This window comes from Meleagris gallopavo, chromosome 1 (genome assembly GCF_905368555.1).
Source record: "Meleagris gallopavo chromosome 1, MGAL_WU_HG_1.1, whole genome shotgun sequence".
Lineage (NCBI taxonomy): Eukaryota > Metazoa > Chordata > Aves > Galliformes > Phasianidae > Meleagris > Meleagris gallopavo.
In genome coordinates this window covers 167,776,290-167,800,743 of record NC_139404.1, presented here as the reverse complement: position 1 = coordinate 167,800,743, position 24,454 = coordinate 167,776,290, and the positions used below count along the sequence as shown (strand labels likewise).

The 24,454-nt window shown below is 41.9% G+C and overlaps 1 protein-coding gene across 1 annotated transcript in view; it reads right to left on the bottom strand.

Moving 5' to 3' along the window:
• FAM124A (family with sequence similarity 124 member A) overlaps positions 1 to 9,041 on the bottom strand; it is a 41,464-nt gene extending 32,423 nt beyond the window's left edge. The window contains exon 1 of the mRNA XM_085215920.1: positions 8,688 to 9,041. Within this exon, the coding sequence (XP_085072046.1) occupies positions 8,688 to 8,752 (65 nt within the window). The 5' untranslated portion in view covers positions 8,753 to 9,041. The remainder of the gene's footprint in view (positions 1 to 8,687) is intronic.
• Between the last annotated feature and the right edge of the window lie 15,413 nt (positions 9,042 to 24,454).

Here is a 24,454-nt window from a genome sequence, read left to right as displayed (position 1 = left end):
AGGAGCAAGACAATGCTTCATCTTTTGCTTACTGCAAGTGGAAGCAGCTTTCTCTTACTTCACACTGTTATTTTATTATCCCAAAGTGCTGTAGGCGCATTATCGGGCATGGAGAATTAATGAGTCCCGAACCAAGGAGCTGGCATTCTGTGTACAGGAAGGCCATGAAAAATGAGACAAGAGGAAAAATAAAAAGATGGGGAGTGTGAAGGGAGGAGACAACAGTGTGCTCAGAGACTAATTGCACAGATGCATCTTAATAGGCTTTAGAATTGTATTGGGGGCCTTCTGTAATTCTAATATGGTTCAAGCTAATATTTAATTCATGCTTGTTGCATAACTGACATACATGGAATTAAAAAAAATAAAAAAGATAATTAAGCACAAAGGCTTATGTCAACCTTACATGCCAAAATAAGGGCTGCACTCTCCCTTAGCTCCACCTATAGTCGATAATGAGAGGTCTGAAGTGTATCTTTCCCTTAATGTTGTACGGAAAAGATACTGAAGGACCCTCAGCTACATGCCTAAAACCTAATGGCATGAATAATAGTCTCTCTTTGTACTCTCAGGACCAACACATGTCGCCTTTTGTCTTCCCTCTGACTCCTTTTTTTACCCAAATTTATTTTGTCTTGAATCTAGTCCTTAAGAGCAAAAATCACAGAATCACAGAATCACAGAATTGTAGGGGTTGGAAGGGACCTCTAGAGATCATCGAGACCAACCCCCCTGCCAAAGCAGGTTCCCTACACCAGGTCGCACAGGTAGGCGTCCAGGCGAGACTTGAATATCTCCAGAGAAGGAGACTCCACAACCTCCCTGGGCAGCCTGTTCCAGTGCTCCGTCACCCTCACCGTGAAGAAGTTCTTACGCACATTCGTGCGAAACTTCCTGTGCTGCAGCTTATGTCCGTTTCCCCTCGTCCTGTCTCCACGTACCACTGAAAAGAGACTGGCCTCACCGCTATGGCCGCCACACCTCAGATATTTATAAACCTGGATCAGATCCCCTCTCAGTCGTCTTTTCTCAAGGCTAAACAGACCCAGTTCACTTAGCCTTTCTTCATAGGGGAGATGCTCCAGGCCCTTCACCATCTTTGTGGCCCTCCGCTGGACTCTTTCCAAGAGATCCCTGTCTTTCTTGTACTGGGGAGCCCAGAACTGGACACAGTACTCCAGATGAGGCCTTACCAGGGCAGAGTAGAGGGGGAGGATCACCTCCCTCCACCTGCTGGACACGCTCTTCTTAATGCACCCCAGAATGCCATTGGCCTTCTTGGCCACGAGGGCACACTGCTGGCTCATGGCCAACCTGTCGTCCACCAGGACGCCCAGGTCCCTCTCTGCAGAGCTCCTCTCCAGCAGCTCATCCCCCAGCCTGTATTGGTGCATGCAATTATTCCTCCCTAGGTGTAAGACCCTACACTTGCTTTTGTTGAACCTCATCTGGTTTCTTACTGCCCAAATGACAGTGAGTAGAATTTTTAATATTTTCAGCACATTATCACAAGCCACTCAGATTCATGGTGTGTAATAGTTAAGTGACTTAGAAAATATTTTTTTTTTATAGTCATTTTTGTAGGATACTGAATTCTAAATAGACTACAGAAATAAACAGCTCCTGAGTCATGTGGACTCTATGGACACAAAGCAATTTTATCCCTTCCCATCCTTTCCATCCCTGTTCTAAACATCCCGAGTCTCAGCTCCTATCAATTCCCTTGGGAGAAATTCTCCCATTTGGATAACTCAAGAATAATGCACTCTCTGGCTTTAATGGTGAAAGACTGGAGCCATATTGCCCAGAGGTTCCCAGACAATTACATGCTCTTGCAACCATCTATTTCCTCTGTGTTACTGATAGATATTACAATTTAGATAAAAGGAAAGAGACATTCAGGACAGAAATCAAACAAAATGGACAACTGTTACTTTTACAGGCACATAATGAGGAAAAAATGATCAAAAAGGACACTGAAACAGTAGGAGGTACTGAAAAGGAGGGCAAAGAATCTATACCCAGCAGTCAGCCCAGCAGCAAAGAGGAGCTGTGAACATGTCAAGAAGCATTAAAGTAATAATGCAGAAGCTTGAGATAAATGCAGGACTAAGATTCCCACCAGAGCTGCTGAAGCATCAGGAGTGTGCATTATCAAGGAGTGTAAGACCATCCCAAGTACAAAAGATCCTAAGCAGGCCTTCTAGGTCAGACTGCATTATTCATTGATATTTATTAATACAAAGCCTTAGAATACCCAGGAAGAGGAAAGAGACACTGAATATCAGTAGCTGCTAGCACAACTTGAAGTTTCTGAGTATAATGCATAAAAACACGGTAAGCCCATTTATTTGGGGAAGAAGAGCTGCTGTGTTATGTCTCTGCATCACAGAAAGACATCAGCAGGGCAACAGTGGCAACATCTATGCTAGTAAACAGATGTGCTCAGAAGAACTGTGCGGGATCAAGGCCAACTGCTGTGTAAGTCTGCACTTGTACCATTAAAGCCTCATGATATCCAGCCTAGTAAGCAGTCTTCTATCAATGGCCCCTGGCTCATGTTAACATGGTAAAACGTATCTAGAAATCCCACGGGAGAACAAGATGGCTTCATCTACACTGATGCCATCTACCATCTAAAATATCCAAGAGTAAAGACAGTCCTGACCCAGTGCTCAGGAACACATTCATATATTGTTTAATATACTACTGTAGGTAGAATTAGAGTTTTTGAGCTGAGCAACATCTCTACAAGGCAGTTTGCTGTGACAGATGAACATACCACTCAAGTTATTTTAACAAATGAACACAAAACCTCTCCAGTTATTTTAACACCATGCTTTGCCCAAGGTCTCCATTGCCAAGACTCCTAAATCTCCAGAAAAAAAAAAAAAAAAAACCAACCAAAAAACACCGCCCTGTAAAGTGTACCAGCTCCTCTGTTGTCTACATCCTTAGCTTGCCTACAACTGATGGTATGGTGCCTGCTGTAGTCACATTTTTCCCTGCCTTCCCTACCTACAGTTGTTTCAAATTTCACTGTTCCATATAAAAGCTGTATTTAACAGCTTCTTTGCCTTTCCTCCCCCAGAAATTGCTCCATGGGGCATTCAGAAGGATTTTATAGCAGTTAAAGCACAATGTGTGAGTCAGATTTAGGTTTTTAGTCTGTCTTGGGTTTCTTCTCACCAAATTCCTATGGGTCAGATTGCAATCTGTTTCACTGATATCGATCCAACACAAACCCATTACCTTCATTGAACTTCTACTTGTGTAATCAAGCTGGCTGCAGTGAAATAACTGGGAGCAACTCATCACAAAACACCTTGCTCTGGATTCCCAGTAGAGTGATGAAGTCAGAGGATGGACTCCCACAGCTCAGCTCGTACTCAAGAGCTTATTTCCAAGAACTAGTTTAAGGCCCCATATGAGAGACATCAGCATTGTCATCACTGTCACTGTCATCATCATCATCACTGTTGATATCAGCATATTACAGAATCATAGAACCATAGAACCATAGAATGGCTTGGGTTGAAAGGGACCTCAAGGATCTTTTCAAATTCCAACCCCCTTGCCAGAGGCAGGGCTGCCAGCTCCTAGATCAAGTCCTAGATCAAATTGCCCAGGGACGCATCCAATCTGGCCTGCAACACTCCAGGCCACAGGGCACCCACAGCCTCTCTGGGCAACCTCTTTTAGCATCTCATCACTCTCTCAGTAAAAAATATGAATTATTGCTTCAAAACTTCCAAAATGCACCTGATGAGGCTGGATGTACAATCTCATACTGCAACCTAGCCATTGTGAGTATCAGTACAACTCTCCTGGTCAGCAGAATGTGATTTACATCCATATCTGTTTCAATATTGCTTTCAGTGCCCAGCCCCAGTGCAATACACCATCAGGTCTATCTACCCATAACTTCAACAAAATAGTTTCACTCAACTTAAATCTGATCAGAAATGGTGTTTCAGCCCCAATTTGTGACAAAATACTCCAGTTTACATTGTTTGAATGTCAAATGAGACAAATTTTATAGCTTGACATATCCAGAGTGATGGATATATAGGAAGTGAAATTTTCAGGAAAAAAAAAAAAAAAAGCCCCCAAGGTAAAAAAAACAACAGGCTTTAGCAGCAGTGGTTTGTATTCTGTGAGTTTGTCACACATGGATGAAATCTGGGACAGGAAACTGACTTGTCATACTGGAGGACTCCCATACAGATGACAAAGATGACAAAGTCTTAAGTATTGAAACCCTTTAAGTTAGAACTATCTGACACAGACATATAAACAGCAACTCCTCCTCAGCAAATAAACAGTTCATCTATTCATTTAGTAATTTAAGCAGCCCATTCTCACCAAGGACACAAATGGACTATAATATTACTAATACTTTCAAGTGATGTACACCCTCTTTTTCATACTCTCCTGTCTTCCATTAACAACTGTATTTGCTGCTTTAGAGTCTCACAGAGCTTACAGAATTGCAACCAGTAAATAAATAAATAAATGAAAAAAAGATTTTTTCTTAATCTGCTTAACAGATAAGGAAAAAGAGGCTCAGAGAGTTTGTGACTGATCTAGGGTCACATGGGCAAATAGGGAGAGCCACAAGGAAAAGCAACGAATGCATACAGCACACCCAAGAAGTTAGGACAACTTCTATAGCAATTAATTTAGGGAAAATAGACAGAAGAAAATGAAAAGAATAGATCAAACCCCAAGACAATATCCTCAACTAAATAGTAATTGATTTTGCTAAATACACATTCCAGATAGCTGCTGGGTGGTACAGAGTCCAAAGTCTATGCAATCTTTGGTTTTTCTGATTGAAATGTTTCTTTTCGAACTGTTCCTTGACAGTTTACTGCTACCAAAGAAACAGGACAGTTTTCTTTCTTCCTAAAATTCATCACCTACTCAGTATTTAATTACCAAGGGATGAAGTCTGCATCATTAATAAAATCTCAGTATTTAGGTTTTTAACTTACACTGAAAACTACTTCCACGTTTTGGTGTATTGGGAAGATGTCAGATTTTCCCACTTTCTCTAAAAAGATGAATAAACCTTTTGAAGTATAAAATGAAAGGCTCAAGTTGCAAATCCAAATCATTTAAAAGCTGTAACTTTTCAAAACTTTAAATGAATTCTTAGTGAGGAAGGGAAAAAGGAAGAGTTTAGGTAAACTTTGGCACTGCTAGCAGGCTAATGATTACAATGTGAAACCTTTACAGCATCAGCCCTTAGAGCTGTCTGAGGGAACACGTGAAGTTCTGATGGGAATTGTCACATATATCGAAATCATTGATGTCTCTGATCTCACTAAAGCGTTATGCTCAATTAGGCTGTATAGACTTAATGAACAGGAGGAAGTATTCCTGTTGAAGCAATTCCTGAACACAGCTAACTGGACCTAACAAATCATAGAATCATAGAATCATAGAATGGCTTGGGTTGGAAGGGACTTCAAGGATCATGAAGCTCCAACCCCCTGCCACAGGCAGGGCCACCAACCCCCACATTTAATACTAGACCAGGTTGCCCAGGGCCTCATCCAACCAGGCCTTGAATACTTCTAGGGACAGGGCATCCACAACCTCTCTGGGCAGCCTGTTCCAGCACCTCACCACTCTCTGTAAAGAACTTCCCCCTGACATCCAACCTAAACATTCCCTCCTTCAACTTTAAACCATTTCCCCTTGTCCTGCTGTTATCTACCCTTTCAAAGAGTTGGCTCTCCTCCTGTTTAAAAAAAAAAACAACAACCAAACACAAAAATCTAGGGAACAAAAAATTTAAGACTCTAAAATCAAGAAGATTGAACAATGTACTGCAACTCATTTTCAGCAGCTTAGTATGAATTTTCTGCCCCTTTCGCTTTTCTTCATAATTTATAAGTTCTTCAAAGATGATTAAGATTTTCACTCCTTCCAAATTCTTCCAATTGTTTTCTCTTCTCTTTGCTTTCTAATCAGAACACCTTCCCTCTCAAAAGACCTTTTTCTTCTTCCTAAAATTTCAGGTCTCAAGAGTACAAAACCACTGTAAAACATTACAGCAGAAAACTCTTCATTCCCCATACTTCTGGGCTAAAAGATTTCAGTAAATGAAATAAGTATTTTTACTAGAAATCTCCAAAATACAGTTTCCAGTAAGGTACACTTAGTACATATAACATCTCATAGATCAGGGATGGTCAAATACTTCCAAATCTCATTAATAAATAGCCAATATAAACTAATAGGCTTACACGTTCTCCTCACTTTATTTAGGTACTTGATAACAACAGCTCAATCCATCCTGATTGGATTCAGTCACTTAAAATACACTATTTTGTTCTGCGACCTCTTTGCCAGCCGTGTTTACTGAGGCAAATGCAGTAAGAGGGAGATATTTTCCAGCGGATAAGGAAAATGAAGGTTTAAAACTGTAAGTGAGCTTTTCTATAGCTGTAAGCCACAGCAAAACCTTACAAGACATATGGAATACTTGATGTATGAGACTGGCTTGTTTTTATACACAGCTTCCATGGTACAGGCTCACACAACAATATGTACAATTTTGGAGATGACAGTGTCTTGCAGCGCCTGGCTTCACTGCAGTCACTGCACGCTATTGTTCAGAGACAGAAAGGGAGCACTTGATGTAAAGCCCTTACTGAATCACTTTGACTGCTCTCTCTTCATACTGAACATCAAAATAGTTAATTTTATTTTGAACCATTGAGTAATTAGAGAAAAAGGAAAACAGCTCAATTCAGCAGTTCGGCAATATCTATAATGGGACCGAGACAAAGCAAAAAGCAGATCGTCTGGTAAGATGAAAAGGCAAGTGCTGGGAGCAGCTGGTTTGGTGAGAAAACTGAAACATAAACATTGTGAAAGAGACATACGCAAAGTGCTTATCAGACTAAAATAGATGCTAAACAGAACTAAAAATAAGAATAGAAGTGCAGGGACCTACTGCTTTTCAGAATGAACACCTTTGCAATGCACTGCAGCTATTAATTGCCATATGCCCCTGTTAAAGTTTCTCAGACACTTTTATGCCTGAGCTGCACCTTCCAGTGTCAAGCCAGTGACAGGGATGCTTCATAAAATCATCAACATGTCACCAGCATCGGGCATAAGCAGCTGTCATGCTGCTCAATGTAGTCTAAAGGCTCACATCACCATCTGGGGCAAATCCTCCTGAGTGCCCCTCGTGAGGAAATGCAGGTTTTCCTGTTCTGGATAAGCACAGTAAATTAAGAGTGACTTGGCCCATCAAGGATGCTTTGAGCTTTGAACCAGCCATGATTATTTTGTCTTCCTTTTTACCCACATTCCTCAAAGACGAACAGAAAACCTATTGTCCCAAGAACTAAAAAGGTGTGGATTTTTATCCTTAAGCTCAGGTCTCATAAAATACTTAAAAACTTTCACTGTCAGGTGTCTGCAATATGACAACTATGTAAGATGATAGAGAAAGTCCTTCACTTCTCCGACCACAGAAGAATTAAAACACACATATTTGAATTAATAGCTAGATAAATGAAAGAGATTGCCATATTTCCTGTCTACTTCTTTTTTTAATTGCAATGTTGCTAGTTCAGTTTAGGTGTTGAGCACCTGATATCACTCTGCAAACCATTAGCTTTACAATTTTGTTACACTCTCAGTCTCATGCACCACCAGCACTGTGCATCCCAGTGGGTGCTGTTACTCACCAGAATCAGTCTGAGATCAAGATACTGTCTTTTTCCCTGAATTTCAGCATGTGCTGCTTCAGTAACAATGAGGGAGAAAGTCAATAGGAATAGGAAGTCTGCTTGACTTCTGTGATCCTTGTGGGTGCCTGCCAAGTTAAGATATTCTATAATTCCATGACATTACACAAAGGGAAATACTAGTGTGTATGTATACTCTTATCCCCATGCAACAAGGTGAAGATATCCCAGACAAGGAGCTGGAAGAATACAGCTGGAAGAGAGGGAACAGACCTGGAAAAGAATAGCATTAAGGGATTTGTCCTTCTGGAGCCAGAAAACGAGCACAGGCTCACTGCTGTTCCCAACAAGATGAGCCAGCAGCACCATGTGGGATGACTGCAGAGAGCTTCCTGCTGTCCTGCAGAAGTGGGAGCTGAACGAGTATCCCACGGGCAATCCCTGCAGCTCGGGGATCTCAGACGTCACACCTCTGGTTGCTGGGTCACGGATCCAGGCAAAACCGACTTACAGGACACTTAGGTTGAATAAAAAAAACCTGCAAAGTTTACAGCACTTCATAGGTTGGTATGGGGAGCACCCACAACTCTAAGCACCTCTGTGGCTCTGTGGTGATCCCTCCACAGGAGCTGACTCTGTCCGATGTCACTGCTCCCAGCAGGGCACGCTGCCGGCCATCCTCATCTCGAGCTGTCCCGGGAGGGAGGGATGGCTCTGGGAACACAGAGCTGTGGGGCTTCAACCGAATGCCCACGGCCACAGCCTGGCACTATCTTCCTCCCCAAGCGTATACTGAGGGGAGTTTTCCCCATCACCCGAAGGAAGAGCCCTCCCCGCTCCCCAGCGCATCCTGTGGCGCCGTGGAAGAAGGCAGCCCGCGTACCGGCACACAAAGCCCTTCCCCCGGCCGGCCAACAAGTGCAGCCCCCGGCAGGAGAAGGCAGAGCCGCCCCGGCCCGGCCCCGCTCTCACCCGCCCGTCTCGGCTCCCGAATCCCCGCAATCCTCCTCGCCGCCGCCGGGCTGCTGCCGTTGCATGCTGCCGGCTCCCGGCTAGCTCCATGCCCGTCGCCGCTCCGCCGCCGTCTGTAGGAGGCGGTGGCTCCCGGCACCGGCCCGCCCCGGCCCGCCCGCGCGGGGCTCGGGGCCGCTCCCTCGGCCCGGCCTCCCGCCGCCGGGCTGCCCGCTGGTTGCCGCCACGGGACTGGGGGCGGCTGCGGCTGCGGCCTATGCGGGGCGGGCTGCGTGGCTTCGTTGAGGCCCTTCACTGCCCTCACCGGGCGCTCGGTGGCCGCGTTCTGTGTGATCGCTTTCAAACCGCGTGGAGACAGACGCGGAAAGGTTGTCCGAGCAGCAGTAACGATGAGAAAGTGAGGCGGTGCAAAAACAGTACTTGGAGTGATTCCTGTGAAGAGGTAACGGTGTAGGAAACGCTACCAGCAGTCATATGCACTGAAGTGGGACTGCAGTGAGAAGTTCACAGATCACAGCACAGCTGAGGCTGGCAGGGTTCTCTCGGTATCTCTGCTCCATCCCCTGCCCCAGCATGGACACCCAGAGCAGAGTGCCCAGGGCCACGTCCAGGTAGCTGTGGGAGATCCCCAAGGCGGAGACCCCACAGCCTCTGGGCAGCCTGTGCCAGTGCTCTGTCACTGCACAGCACAGAAGGGCTCCTGGTGTTCAGAGGGAACCTCCTGTGCTCCAGTTTGTGCCCATGGCCTCTGGTCCTGGCATTGACACAACCTGGCTCCAGGCTCTGGCACCCTCCCTCAGGTACTTATGGACATTGATGAGATCCCCGAGCCTCCTTTTCTCCCGCTGAGCAGCCCACTCTCTCAGCCATTCCTCACAGGAGAGGAGTTCCAGGCCATTCTTTGTCTTGGTGGGTTTTTGCTGGACTCTCTCCAATATATCCAGATCTCTCTTGTACTGAGGGACTCAGAACTGGAAACAGTAATCCAGGTGCACTGTCACCAACACTAAGTAGAGTGGAAGGATCACCTCTCTGCAGGCAGCTCCCATGCTCTCCACATCCAGCATATCTGGAGGTGAACACTTCCCTGTTTTTCCTTCGCACCGAAGTGCAAGTATGCACCCAGGTAGGTATAAACTGAGATCTCATTTGGCAAAATAATCCATCATTCTTTAGTCCACATGGTTTAAAGTAGAAAAATTGTGAAAATCTCAAAATCATAAAATGCTAGACTGGACCAGAAGGAAGAAGTGTACCACACAAAACAAATCTTATTTTGGAGTAAGAAGTGCTAGGTTTCCATTAGTACTTTTTAAGCTATGACTACTACTAGTACATCATTAACATCCCTCATACATTTGTGCTTGCCAGTGGTGCAAGTATACAGTCATGTATACTGCATGCAGTAGCTCAAATGAAGAGTGATCAAATGAAGAATATCATTTAAAGGGCTCATACAGGGCATAGTTCACGCAACTGTTTTCTCCAAATGTTTGTGCCCGTGGTTCTCTAAAATAATCTATACATAGGTAGGAGTTCTGTGAAATTAGAGGAAGATAGAACAGCTTGAGAATAGCTGCAAAGCTGGGTTAGCATATTGTAGGAGCAATATACCTATCCCAGGTTGCCCACTGTGAAATCGATGGTTTCTCTACCAAATCTTGCTGCAGAGCTTGTGTGCAGTCTTGTGGCCTCTCAGCATCACGGGTCAATCCACCACATCTCCATGGTCTTTAGAAGAAACTTTCAATCTCTACTGTTCATCAGCAGTTACAAAATAAAATGTTCTGTTGTATAGGAAATTTGGTATTTAAACTATTTTGAGTATCTGATTTGATTTGCATGCATATCATTTTGAAAGCAGTAAAAAATATTCTTCAGTTTATATGCAGGATTTCATGTAAATTTTGCAATAAATATAAGGTTCTGTATAATAGAATAAGCCCCTTTGATTAGAGTATTTATTCAGTTTTTTTCCCAGGCAATTTACTTGAAGTTATTTGGACAAAATGCTCTAGAAAGTACTCATACACAACTGTGCTGTCCTTCAGAACATAGGGAAAAAACTTCTGTCTTTCAAGACTGCCTTCCATCTAAATCAATTTACTTACATACATAAAATTAAATGCATACAATTTCTTCTAGGCTGGGACCAAAATGCTGTGCTTTCAACTTGTCGAATCATCATTTTCAGGTAAGAGCATTGGTAAGTTTTCAGATATTGTGTGTGGCTAAATGATTCATCAGGCAAAACTGATGCAAAAAAAAACAGTGTATCTTGATTCCCATCTTGAGCCTCTATTTTGGGAATAGCTAAATATTTATTCTTCAATAACTGCTATAGGGATGGAGGATTCTGAGCCCCCTTAGGACGTGTTTGGGAGGCATTTATGTTATTCTCTATTTCCAGGGCTGAACAGGCTTTGCTGTCACTTAAACTACACACGTACATTTATTTAGTTAATGCAGCGGTGTTTGAAAGCAGGTCACTTCCACTCACTTTTAAGCATGATTTCAAAGTGAAATAAATTGACTGTGGCCACTGTTGAACTGATTTAAGATGTAACCAAACCTCCTTAAATATTTAGAAATAGGTTTAGTTAAATGGATACATTTCTGTACGTTAAATTTTAGGTGGTCAGCTAATAGATCTTTTCCATCTCTGACTTTTATTATTCTAGTTAGTAATGTTTAAGCACTGGCATATGAGAGGATCTGGAATAGATTTTATGCTGCATTTAAGATTAATTTATCCCATCTGTCCCAGAAAGGGAAAAAAAATCATTCTAAGGAAATATATATAATTAAGATAGTAAGTAAAACTACCGCAAACTCCAGGCTCTCTTATTTATACACTTCCCTCATTTAACTCTGTTTTATTCTGTCTCTAACATAACCATGGTGAAAAGGAGACTTTTCTGCTTCGAATTCCAAGCATTTCAGAGATTTTAATGAATGAGGTGCTAAGTCTTAGCCTTTCATTAGCTTTTCTGTGTTACTGGTGTTTCACATTAGGTCCTCTATATGGTCTGTTGAAAAGAGAGGTTAATTTTTAATGACTTTCTTGCACTTCTGTGGCTGTGATATTGGTTTAAAGATAAGGCAAATAAGATAAAGATAATAATAAAAGCCTTTCATTAAAATGATTTAGTAGCAGTGTTCACAATATATCAGCAGAAGTCTTCAAAGAAACCAAAGAAGTAAAACCCTCTCCTGTTGAAATCAAAGTGACGCTGAGGATGTGCATACCTCCTCCTCATTGCTCATGCACTGGTCTGAGCAATTAAGAGCAGGGTGCAGAGTAGTGCTGGCTGCAGCCAGATAAAGACAGAGTGGTAACCTGAAAGTTGAACCATAACAGTTCATACGCAAGCTAAAACAGAAGAGGAAGCAAAGCATCAATTTTCCTGATGGATCCACACCTGGATTCAGATTTCAATCTCTTTTCTATTCTCTGCCTGCTGGGCTATATCATCTGTCCTACAGGAGCTGGGAGGACGGAGTGCATGCTTAGGTACAAGGCTGGCTCTCAGCACAAAGAAGAGTAAGAGAAAAAAGGTGGCTGCACTGTGTTCACATGCATATGGATCTCCTACTGATCAGGGTATCATGTATGGGATATCTCTAGCCTCTACTTTTTATTTCCTTCTATACAGAGGCAGAACTTCACTACAGGGTAGAGAGAGAGGGAAAAAATATGTCCCATCTCATGTAATTTAAATTCTGATGCAGGGGCACTCTGCTGGGAAGAAGTGTCCTCAATTCAATTCTTTTCATACAGCATTTTGGCTTTCTCCCTTTTTTTTTTTTTTTTTTGATTTTCCAGAAGAAAAGGGTCAGTTGGCACTGCAGTTCCTTCTGGCATTATACCATAAATTACAGAGTCTTTACAGTTTTTGAAAGCAAGAAAAGACACCATGCTTAGAGGATTCTGGACTGCTCATAAAGGCAAAATACTAAAGGATGAGATTTTTCATTCCTGACTAAATTTTTTCAAAACGTACTATACCCATGCTTGCTCCATTCACTTGTCTCAGTCTGTAGGCAGAATCCTGATCCTAATACAGGAAAAAACATACTAATAATTCTGACCTCCACTCCTGACACCTTCCATCCCATTTTAGGTGCTGCAGCGAGGAAATTTTCAGTCTACAGAATCTCGCCTTTGTAGAAAAGGTTTCCTCCTTCAGTGGTCCCAGAAGAAATAAGCATCCTGCAGGTCAAGACTTTGTTAACATTCAGCACTAGACTTAAGGTGCTGGGTCGTAGATTAAAAAAAAATAGACGATAGCAATTTTGGAAGGAGGAGGGGAGTTACAACTTGGCATGTGGCTCTGTCTTCATGCTAGGTCAGCCCAAAAAGACTGACTTTCAGACTGGTAAATGGTGCCAAAATATTTGTGGCAGTTTCTCACATAGGCTATTGGGTTCTTGGGGTTTTTTAAGGGTTATGGTGAGGTCAGGTTCATTTGTGGTAGGTCTCAATACACCCAGCCTCCTAAAATTCTACAGTTTTAAGGTAAAATACAACTGTGCAATAAAAAATTGTTTCTTCAAAGCACCAGCAAGGGTTTTCAGTGCAGTTTAAGGGAATTTGGTTCCAGGTCCCACTACTTTAATTTTCATTTGAAATCCCTAGTATGCACACTGCTACCAAAGTTCACAGTAAGCACAGAAAATATGTATTTTATTAGCAAATTGTTCTTTTTTAATTTGAATTCTACTGCATTACTTTTTTATTGAAAACTTGTAGCACTCAGTAACAACTGCTATAAGAACTTGAGTGTTTGAAGTCCTTTTCTGTATCATCCCAAAGCCTAGGGCTCAATGAGAGTGGAATACAAGGGGAGCAGAAATGCACCCATCACTGCGTAAGCAACCAGCTGGAGTTTTGGATCTGAAGACACTCCTGTTGCTCTCGTGTTGCACATCATCCCAGTCAGCCAGATCTTCCCTGTGGATTAAATCAGGCTTGCCTTCCCTAGGCTCAAGAATCAGCTACCTGCTACACCTCTGTGAAGGGATGTGGAGGTCAGGTCCTGCAGCTGAATTCCCCTTTTTTACCAGATCCTGCTAAGAAGCATCAAGCTCAAAGCAGGGACAGGAGCTGTCAAAGACGCTATCTCCTACACTACACCTCTCGTTTGGTGCCCCACAAGAGAGAATGCATCAGCACAGTCCAGCAGACATCAGAGCTCGTGTCAGTTTTCTGAGGTCAGTGAGATAACTGTGGCTTCTAGGGAGTGTCTAGAGCTTTTCACATATATCCAGTGTCACTACCCTACTAGAAATGATCATAGAATCAACAAAAGCACTTCTATGCTGGTAACCATGACGACTTCCATTGAACAAAGTTTTTCATGAAATAGCATGTTTTACAAGGCAGAGGAAACATTTACTTTGAAGTATCACTTTTGTACCCACTGGTGTTCAAAGACCAAGGACTGAGCCCCTGTGGCAGCAGTATTAAATATTACAGCAGCTTTTATGTGTAGACACTTCTGAAGGGAAAAATGATCTTCAGGGTTTTTTTTTCTTCTATTGCATCTGGTCCTGACAGTAAAACATTCTGGAAGGCAGTTACATTTAAAACTGTTGGATCTCCAAGGGAGATTTTATTTCTGAATTGCTTTACCACATTTTAAAAAATCCAGTTTTGAATTACCTGTGACTTAAATTTTTAATCGTAAGATTAATAATCAGACGGGCTTATTGGGTTTAATATTTTTATTAAATCTCTTCATTCAGTAGTTGTGGGATTTACTAACTGGTTTATCAAGTAAACATGAGGAGTGCCTGCTTAATGCATAGTCTAAGCCACAGTAAACATCACAAAGTAGATCACAGAAATAAAATTTAAGTTTTTTTTCCCTAGAAGATATTTGTGTCTGTTTCTACTTCTGACATCTGTAACCTAAAGAAGATTTATGGATGCAGAGGGGAACATTAATTTTTTTTTTTTTTGCAGTGGCTGATGCTGCAGGAGATTCAGTGTCTGTTGGCTGTGTCTTGCTGGGTGTACAGACTTCCTTTCCCCACCCTCGATAGACTGAGTCTATAACCATTCCCTTTACTGGTGTGGTGGGAGAAGAAATGTTAAAATATCCTTTCGCTCATGTGTGCAGTAATCTTGTATACATGATGCCTCTGCCTGTGCTAAAAGCATTAGGAGGCAGTGATGTCCAGTGAAGCATTGTGAGCCAAGAACATCTTGCTTCAAAGGCATCATCTCTACTGATCAATGTGGGGAGAGGCAGGTGGGAAAGATAAATCCTGCCTGATATGAATGTCAGCTTCTGTTAAAAATTGGCAAGGAATGAAAGCATAGCCTTGTACAGAAACCATGAAAAGAAATGGGACTTACAAGGAGGAGAAAAACTCCCCCAAGGTATGGGCCAGATACTTATTTAACAGATACTGCAATAACAGATCTCTTGGAAAAATAGCTATTTCCACAGGCTGATAGGTAAAATATTTACAGGATGAACCTAGAAATTATTATGCAATTGAAAGCATTTACTCTGCTAAATAGGACGGGCTTTTGCAAGACAGATGGAAATAAAATAGAAAACATTATTTCTAAACTTACTCTTTTTCTCTGTTGTTTGCTGGATTTTTCCCCAGAGTTGGATCTGCATATCTCTCTAGCAAATATATCCTTGGCCAACCTTTAGGAGGGCCGAAAGGGGCAGGAAAAGGATTCTAACAGCTATTCCCAAGGCACCTGACATGTAGCAGCTAAAAGAAAGACAATAGCATGTGCAAGACACTCTTAATCCAAATCCCAGTAATGGAGTTACATAATAGGCTGCAGCCTCTTGCCTCTTAATTTATGAAGGATCAAGTAGTATTAAAGGCAGTCAGCCATGCATCATAAAGTGCTTATCACGGCATGTCAGCATGTAAAAAAAAAAAAAGCCAATCCACAGAGAATGGGGAATAAAGTCATCATCATTATCTAGCTGTTCATGGGAAAGCTGGTCATCATATTCTTGTCTGTGAGGGAGGAATGTTGTTTATGCTCAAAGAAATGGTGTGTGACTTTCATGAAATGGTTTAGACATGGATTCTGGGCAAAAGAGAAATGCATGAAATCAATGAAACAGTAACCTCCATTGTCTGAAAACACACTGTTAAGATTAACAACCCTCATCCTTATTTTCTGTCTGCTCACCAAATGGGCACTAATAAGAAAAATGTTAAGTTTAATTTTGAACGCATACGTCTTTTATACCCGCACATATATGTGTGCATTTTGGCATTTCTAGAACTATTTATTGTGGCCTATTACTGCATGGTATTTTATAGACCTGCATTGTATTATTGGATATGCACTACAGACAGTATTTTGTATGTCCAAAATCTTTTAAATAGTTTCTTTCTGTCTATTTTCCATGATAATAACATAGCTATAAGTGATACAAAACCCCTTAAGAAATACCTGAGGGTCAAAAAAACTTATAAAAATTTTATTCCAAGTCTGTCAAAAGAAGCAGCAAAATAAATGATTTTAAGCACTTGCCTTTGTTCAAAGAATGGGAAAATAAGTTTTACAAGTTCCTTCTGCTTGTCCAGAATTTGATCCCAAAACTGCTCTCCAGAAGTTCTGTGCCTAGTGTAATGATTCAGTTGCCAAGTTTATAAACATGGGATTTGTCAAGTAAAATCTTATCCCGCATTTAGTCAACCACTTTCAAGCCTATCTGTTCTGCATTAGGTATCCCTCTTTAGGATCTCGCATAAAACTCACAAGATTTTCAGAGCTTACCATCCATGGGCAATGCATACTCAGCCTTCCTTAAAAATCACAAGGTCTCAAGCATGTAAGAAAGGATGGAGCGATTAATGAAAAAGCACAGAGAATCTTCTTGTTATCCAAGGTTAAAACATCCATTTATTTTCCTCCCCTTTTCATTCATAAATTGTCATCTTTTGTCCTTCCTTTTTTTATCTCATTTCGTTAAGGAGATTATTTTTCTGAAAGTATAATTTATTAAAAGCTACAGATTAACCTTCTTTAGCTCAGGTTCTCTCTTCTTCTTGAAAATCCACTTCTTTTTCATAGTGCTCACAAGAAAACATAGCAAAAATGCCTCACTCTATCACTTCCAGCATCTGCCTCACATCCTTAAATAGACGTTTAACTTTAATAGAAGTTTAGAGACTACTCAGCACAAGTAAAAATCTGTGCTGCTGTAAACATGGGTAGTGTAATCTCCTTCCAGTCTCATTCTTTAGGAGTCTGTGCTGCATGTATAAGAGAAAAAGGCATTTTTTTTTGCCAAGATAGTTTAATTGTGTTCACTTCTATGCAAAACAAAAGGCAGATGCAGTCACCAGCTCAGAGCACAAGCACAGTATAGAGGTTTCCTCTACTTTTGTCTGCATTTTGTCTTTACTTGTTGAACAGATTAAATGGACGGATTTATCTATAAGAAAATTTCAAAACAAGGGAAAACAAAGATTGTCTAGGCATAAAAACAGAGGGCAGTGCCTGTTGTGCAGCTTCATTTTGTAGTCCAAGGGAACAGTGATGACACCAAACAGGTATGGGATGCGTTTTGCTTAATTTTAGGCACTCTTCTGAGCACTGCTTGAGGAGGAGCTTGTGTGACCTAGTCAGTTGCCTTCCTTAGTCAATGGGGAAAGATAAGCACCCTCACAGTGATTCACACCACTCATGGTCTTTCTACACTGCTAGAGAGGAAGTCTGCACTTGGGTGGTAGGGAAATTGTGTCCCAGTTTATAACATTAATCTCCTATGTAGACTAACACCTACAAATTCCTCATTCATGAGGAATCCTCATTCACCTTTTAATACTAACTAATATACTGTAGTTAATGTAATTGTGTTAGCTTACTGTCTATTTCTGCCAGACAAACATTTCTTGTGGGGTTAGATCATTTATCTGGGGCAGAGAAGTTTTCTTTGGTAATTATTTTAGTTACTGTGGTTGCTGTATTGTGAGATTAACCACATGAAGAAAATGTTTATTGGACTGTCTGAGTGATTGCTTCCTTTCTTGCATTTTTGGCAAAGCTTTTGGCACTGGAAGAAGTAGATGGACCAAAAAAGTCTTATTCACCTCCCCACCCACATTGTCAGCCATAATTGTATCAGCCATGATATAATAACACGTTTAAACATTCTGTAAGCGTGGAAGAATTTCAATGGGTGATAATGGTAGAAGCTTATGGTAGAGCTTTGACCAATTTTGCAGTGACTGTAGAAAAGGTATTGGATGGCTTAGGGAAGAGAGTGTGGATTTTGAATCATTTCACCAGCAAACAAAAAATACTAGTGGTTTATAGTCTGATAATTAAGCAGTGATTCATCTGCTTTAGGTTCCCTTTCTAGTGTGAGTGACAGAAGACCAAAGCCACATCTATTCACCCTGTAGGGGAGGCAAAAGGAGAGGAACACAGCAGGTGTCTGGATAAAGGCAGGTTTTCTGGTACACAGAGAAGCTACTGGGGTTTATAGGGGTATTTATGACTAGGAAATATTTACACAGTGCTATGATAATATGAAATGCTGGAAGAATGTTGACTGTTATTTTGTGTATGTTAGTAGAACTGAAAGGCAATGAATCCTGCTGGTAATCTGATTACTTTATCTGCTAAGCAAAAGCTCTACTTTCAACAGCATCCTCTGTGGCAGAGTATTTGTTTAGTCTGTAATGGAAAGGCATTGGTATGTGCTTTTCCCAGTATTTGTACCAATCTGATTATGAGGAAATCTTCCTGTGAAATTAATTCCATTGCTTTTTGAACTACTTTTAGGGCTGTTCCTCAGTTCCAGCTTGGAATTTTTTTCTATTTTCATGCAGTAAAGAAGTGCACTAGAGGTAGACCTTACATCTCTCTAAAGCTGCTCCAGTAAGGCCCTTACCGATAGGCTGCCTGTCTGCTTTGTCCATCTGTCTCCCCGTGCTCCTCTGCATGTACTGGAGATATGGTGCCATCATGACTGTGCTCCATGAGATCACCCTGGCCTCCCACGTAACAGGGGTTTTTGGAGATTTGTAGGGAAGTAGTCTGGTTGCTAGAATTTAGGTGCCCAGGCAAGGGATCTTATCTCTCTGGACTCCCTTCAAAGTCAGTGAAGAGAAATAGGTGCTCTGAATCAGCACAAGAAGACTCTGATCTCTTCCACTTCCACTACTGAACTTTATTTTGTCAGTAACTGATGTCTTAAACACCTAATTTCACTGCTTTGAAATGGTGAAATCAATAGCCCCTGTATTGACTTGCAAAGGCTGACTTCATGCCTCAAAATCTTGAAATTGTCATTATTAAGACATACACTATAATGACGAGATAAGCTGTTTGTTGAGATGCTGATTTGTGAATCTGTATGCAATTACTGTGTGATTTTTTATTGATCTTTACGGGTCACTGATCTATTCCAGCAGGGTGGCTGGGGCAAACAGGAAAAAGCTCCCCTCCCCTCCCCTCCCCTCCCCTCCCCTCCCCTCCCCTCCCCTCCCCTCCCCTCCCCTCCCCTCCCCTCCCCTCCCTCCCCTCCCCTCCCCTCCCCTCCCTCCCCCTCCCCTCCCCTCCCCTCCCTCCCCTCCCCTCCCCTCCCCTCCCCTCCCCTCCCCTCCCTCCCTCCCTCCCCTCCCTTCCCTCCCTTCCCTTCCCTCCCTTCCCTTCCCTTCCCCTTCCTTCCCTTCCCTTCCCTTCCCTTCCCTTCCCTTCCCTTCCCTTCCCTTCCCTTCCCTTCCCTTCCCTTCCCTTCCCTTCCCTTCCCTTCCTTCCCTTCCTTACCCTTCCCTTCCCTTCCCTTCCCTTCCCTTCCCTTCCCTTCCTTCCCTTCCCTTCCTTCCCTTCATTCCTGTCCCTTCTCCTTCCCTTCCCTTCCCTTCCCCTTCCCCTCCCTTCCCTTCCCTTCCCTTCCCTTCCCTTCCCTTCCTTCCCTTCCCTTCCTTCCCTTCCCTTCCCTTCCCTTCCCTTCCCCTTCCCTTCCCCTTCCCTTCCCTTCCCTTCCCCTTCCTCCTTCCCCTTCCCCTTCCCTTCCCCTTCCCTTCCCCTTCCCCTTCCCCTTCCCCTTCCCTTTCCCCTTCCCCTTCCCCTTTCCCTTCCCCTTCCCTCACATCCAGCAAATCTGCTGAAATTTCTAGGAAGTGTGAGTACTTTGTAGGATAGCTGCCTATGGGCATGAGAAACTGAGGGGAGGCTGACAGTTTTTATTTCCAGAAAGATGCCTCCAGCTAATGTTGTCACTGCCCTTCTCTTTTCTTTGACAGCAAGGACAAATACGATCCTGGCTCTGGCTCCTGGGCGCAGAGCAGTCTGCCTGCATCTCCACACTCCAGTGGCTTCATGCCATTAACCTAATTGTATCAGACGTTGGAACTAGTGCAAGTTTCTCAGACTTTGAGTTATATTTCTGACTGGTAAAATTATTAACTGTGTAAAAATCAAGCAATCTAAAAAAGTTGTGTAACTGTTATTAGTAAACAATTAAGGAACAGATTGGGAATACACCAAATATAGTGAGTATATTTAGGCAGCAGCTGGCTCATTAGTGGAAGAAAATATATTTAACATTTTGGCTGGGAAAATGAATGTTCACAGGACTGTGTTATAACTATAGTTTAGAATAAAACTCAACTTGAATAGTAATTTAAATTTCAGCCATCAAGTTGCAATCCTTGCCTGTTTCCATACACCAGTCTACAATCTATGTGTGTTACTTTTCCACCGACAAAATCACAGGAGTCTGCAAGTCATGAAAACAGAAAGTGGTTAGTATTACAAAATGGTGCATAATTGCTGTTTGCAGTTTTCCATTTGATAAACACTAGCAGTACCAAAAAATAAAACGATGAAATGCTGTGACATTATCCTTTATTCCATGTTGATACTATTATCCATGAGACTTCTTCTTCTTTTCTCCAAATCACATTAGATGGCACTTCTAAAAGCACTGGCAATCTAAAATGCATTTGGTTTGGGAAATAAATTCAAAGTATTTTAAGCTAGTACAGTTACCAACGATTCCTGCCAATTTGTGCTTTTATTGCTTTATTTTTGATTTTGCTATAGATTCTTCTTCTTCATTACCATATAAAATATAAATATAAGCTGAATATTATTAGTTCAGGCTATTGTCCTTCAGTGCTGAAGTTGAGATCTTAGCCAGAATCTCCAGCTGTTGCAGGACCACATCCTAACTCATATGGTATACCCCACAAGGAATAAATAGGAACAAAATGCACAATGAAACCATGCCCAAACCCAAGATTTTCTATTCCTTTCAATTACAATAATCTCCAGTGTTACTTGTGGTAACCAAACAAGCAATTTTCCAGGAAAAGTAATTTTTTTTCAGTGTCTTTTTAAAGTTCAAGCATACTGCATTTAGACATTAAGTAGTTTGTAGCGCTGAGAAATACATGTATATGATGTGGACTAGCTCATGCAGGAGAGATTTCCCTTCTTGTAATAATTAGGATAGCTGATAACAATGGATTGCTTCACAGTAATGGTGCATCTTCCCTTGCCTACCTCAATTCACAGAAAGGATACCCAATACAACCATGCAGGACTGTGAAACGTTGACTGAAATAAACAGAATGAATTAATGCCAGCTAGAATAATGGGAGCACAATCCTAAAACCAAGCAATCCTCAGGTGAAAAGAGATGTCTGTGAAGGCTGTTAGAAGATTGATTTTGCTGTTGTTATCACATACAGATCATTTGCAAATGGCAGCGTAAAGAAAATAAATCTACAGAATTTTTCTTTCTTAAGCCTTGTACCAGTGTAGACAAAATCCTTGATGAGAATAAAAGTGTGTATATCAATTGAATTATCTTATCTATGTCAGCTCTGAGCCTTGACTCTAAGAGTAGCATTTGTATTGGTGGATGAAACGGGTCAATGGCACTATGATTTCATGAGTAGCCTGTGTCAGCAATTTTAGCATGTATTAACAAGAATCCCATCAAACAGTGCCCATCACAATTTGGGCAATGACAGAGAGTAGTCTGCAGGCAATCGTTCCAGTTGGCAATAAAGACATTCAGAGAGAAAAGGAGAATTTTAGGTGGATACATACATTTCTGTGGGACAACTGGAGGATGTACAGGACAACCCCAGCATGGGTTCATGAAAGGAAGGTCCTGTTTGAACAATCTTCTGTGATTGAATGATACTTTGATACTGTTTCCCAAGGTATTCTCCTAGAGAAGCTGGGGGCCATGGCTTGTACAGGTGCAGTCTTTGCTGAGTAGAGATGCCTGGATGGCCTGGCCCAGAGAGTAGTGGTGAATGAAGTTAAATGCACCTGGCTACCGATCACAAGTAGTTTTCCACAGGGATTGGTATTTGGATCTGTCCTGTTCAATACCTTTATTGTTTATCTGGATGAGGGAATTGAGCGCACCCTCAGTAAGTCTGTAGATGACACCAAGTTGGGAGGAAATGTCGATCTGCCTTGGAAGGGAGGCAGGAAGGCCCTTACAGAGGGATCTGGACAAGCTGGATAGCTGAGCTGTGGCCAATGGGATGAAGTTCAACAAGACCAAGTGCTGAGTTTGCACTTTGGCCACCCCAGGCAACCCTACAGGCTTGGGAGAGAGTGGCTGGAAGACTGTGTAGAGGAAATGGACTTAGGGGTGTTGGTCAACACTCAGCTGAACATGAGCCAGCAGTGTGCCCAGGTGCCCAAGTAGGCCAGTGGTATCTTGGCTTGTATCAATGTCGTGGTTATATCAGTATTCGATATCATGACATCATGCAACAATCTGATGTAGAAAGACAATGCACTGCAGTGCTGTACTGTCTGGTCTTGTGTTCTCTAGCAGTCCCACGTGAGTTTTGATTCTGCAAGAGGAAAATACACTGAAATGTACTACAATTCCCAAGGGCCTCCACATGATCTACAGTTCTGAGTGATGGGTGTGAAGGCATTTCTGGGTTCCAGCAGTGCAGTGAGCAACAGCATGGTCAGAGCCTTCCTCTCTCTCCCATTTGAGTTATCAGTTGTAACTTTCTTATTATTATCTAACATTCTTTTACCATTTGTAGTAAATTTATTATCTCTTAATTGGGCCTTAATTGGGTTATCTTTCTTTCCTTCTCCCTGAAAGGGGAGAAAGGGGCTCCTTGCCCAGTCATGCTTGAAACTGCAACAATCAGAAGTAGTGTTGTCAGCAGGAGCAAAGAAGGGTATTTCTCTCCATACTCAGCAAAGATGAGTCCGCACCTCAAGTACTGCATTCAGTTTTGGGTCCCTCACTACAAGAAAGACATTGAGGCCCTGGAACATGTGCAGAGAAGAGCAGTGAAGCTGGTGAGGGGTCTGGAACACAAGTCTTATGAAGAGCAGCAGAGGGAACAGGGATTATTTAGTCTGGAGAAGAGAAGGCTTGGGGAGATGTTATTACTCTCTACAACTACCTGAAGGGAGGTTGTGACGAGGTGGGAGTCGGCCACTTCTACATAACTATCAGAAGGACTAGAGAGAATGGCTTCAAGTTGCACCAGGGAGATTCAGGTTGGACGTTAGGAAATACTCCTCCAAAAGTGTAGTCAGGTGCTGGAATGGGCTGACCAGGGAGGTGGTGAAGTCACTGTCCCTGGAGGTGTTCAAAAAATGTTTAGATGCTGTACTGAGGGACATGGTTAGTCCATGGTTAGTGGGAAATATTGTTGATAAGTAGAAGAATGGACTGGATGATCTTAGAGGTCCTTTCCAACCTTAGTGATTACATGTTTCTATGATTCATGATCATGATTCATAGTCATGTCAGTTGGCCTCAGAGCCAATGGTCAGACCTTTGACTGTCTGAAATACTCGCATAGATGTAGCCTCACATGTCACTTGCTTGGCATGCACACCTAATATAACTGTTCTACAATTTAATAGCACTACAGAAGTAATAGTTGCAGTATTGTGTATGAGAAGAATTACAGGGCTTAGATTAGTGGATTAGATCAGACTTTTGCACTTTTATTAAAAATAAATAAAAGTATTAAAATATTAATAATATTTTGAAATATTAAAAAATATTAAAAATAAAACAAAAAAAATCAAAAAAAAAGAAATGAGGAGTTCATCCCTTTGCGCTCAGATCTTCCTATGGCCTTGTAAAATATGAACTAAATATGCATGAGCATCAGAAGTTCTGGAATAGCCTTCTGATTCCCCAGGAAATTTCTACAAATTGTGTTTCCTGTTTGCTCTGTCTGAACATTGAAATTAATTTGCTGTTTGCTAACGCTGTAGAGTTTTTGGCATCTGCTTTGGAACTCAGGAATAAAAATATCTCCCACTGATTTCACTGACATTGGCTAATGACCAACAAAAGTTTTCTTCAAAAGCAAATTCTGAGTTCATACTTATGAGTATTCAGCAATTCATATCCCACTACTAAAAGCTACTTACCCAGTCAGCAGATGATCCCCTGAGAGCCATATGTCCTACACACTTTGAATTCTGAACGTAAAAATTCACACTGAATCGCTTAAAAATAAGATATAAAAAGTATCCTTTCACAGGAATTATTTGGTGAGCAATTTCTTAAGCCAACAATTGAAAACTTACTCTTTATTCATGTGGTACTTGCAAACAGAAATGTTGTAGGAAACTCAGAGTATATGGCAACATTGATGCTCTGTATACGTTGATGTTATCAGAAATGTTCGGAATCTGTGATGTGTTGGGAAGATTGTGCTGCTCAAGGGAGTAGCCTTCACAGATGTAGCAGCCCCAGCTATATCTCCCTGGTAACTGCCACCTCTGCTGAGACTGGTTG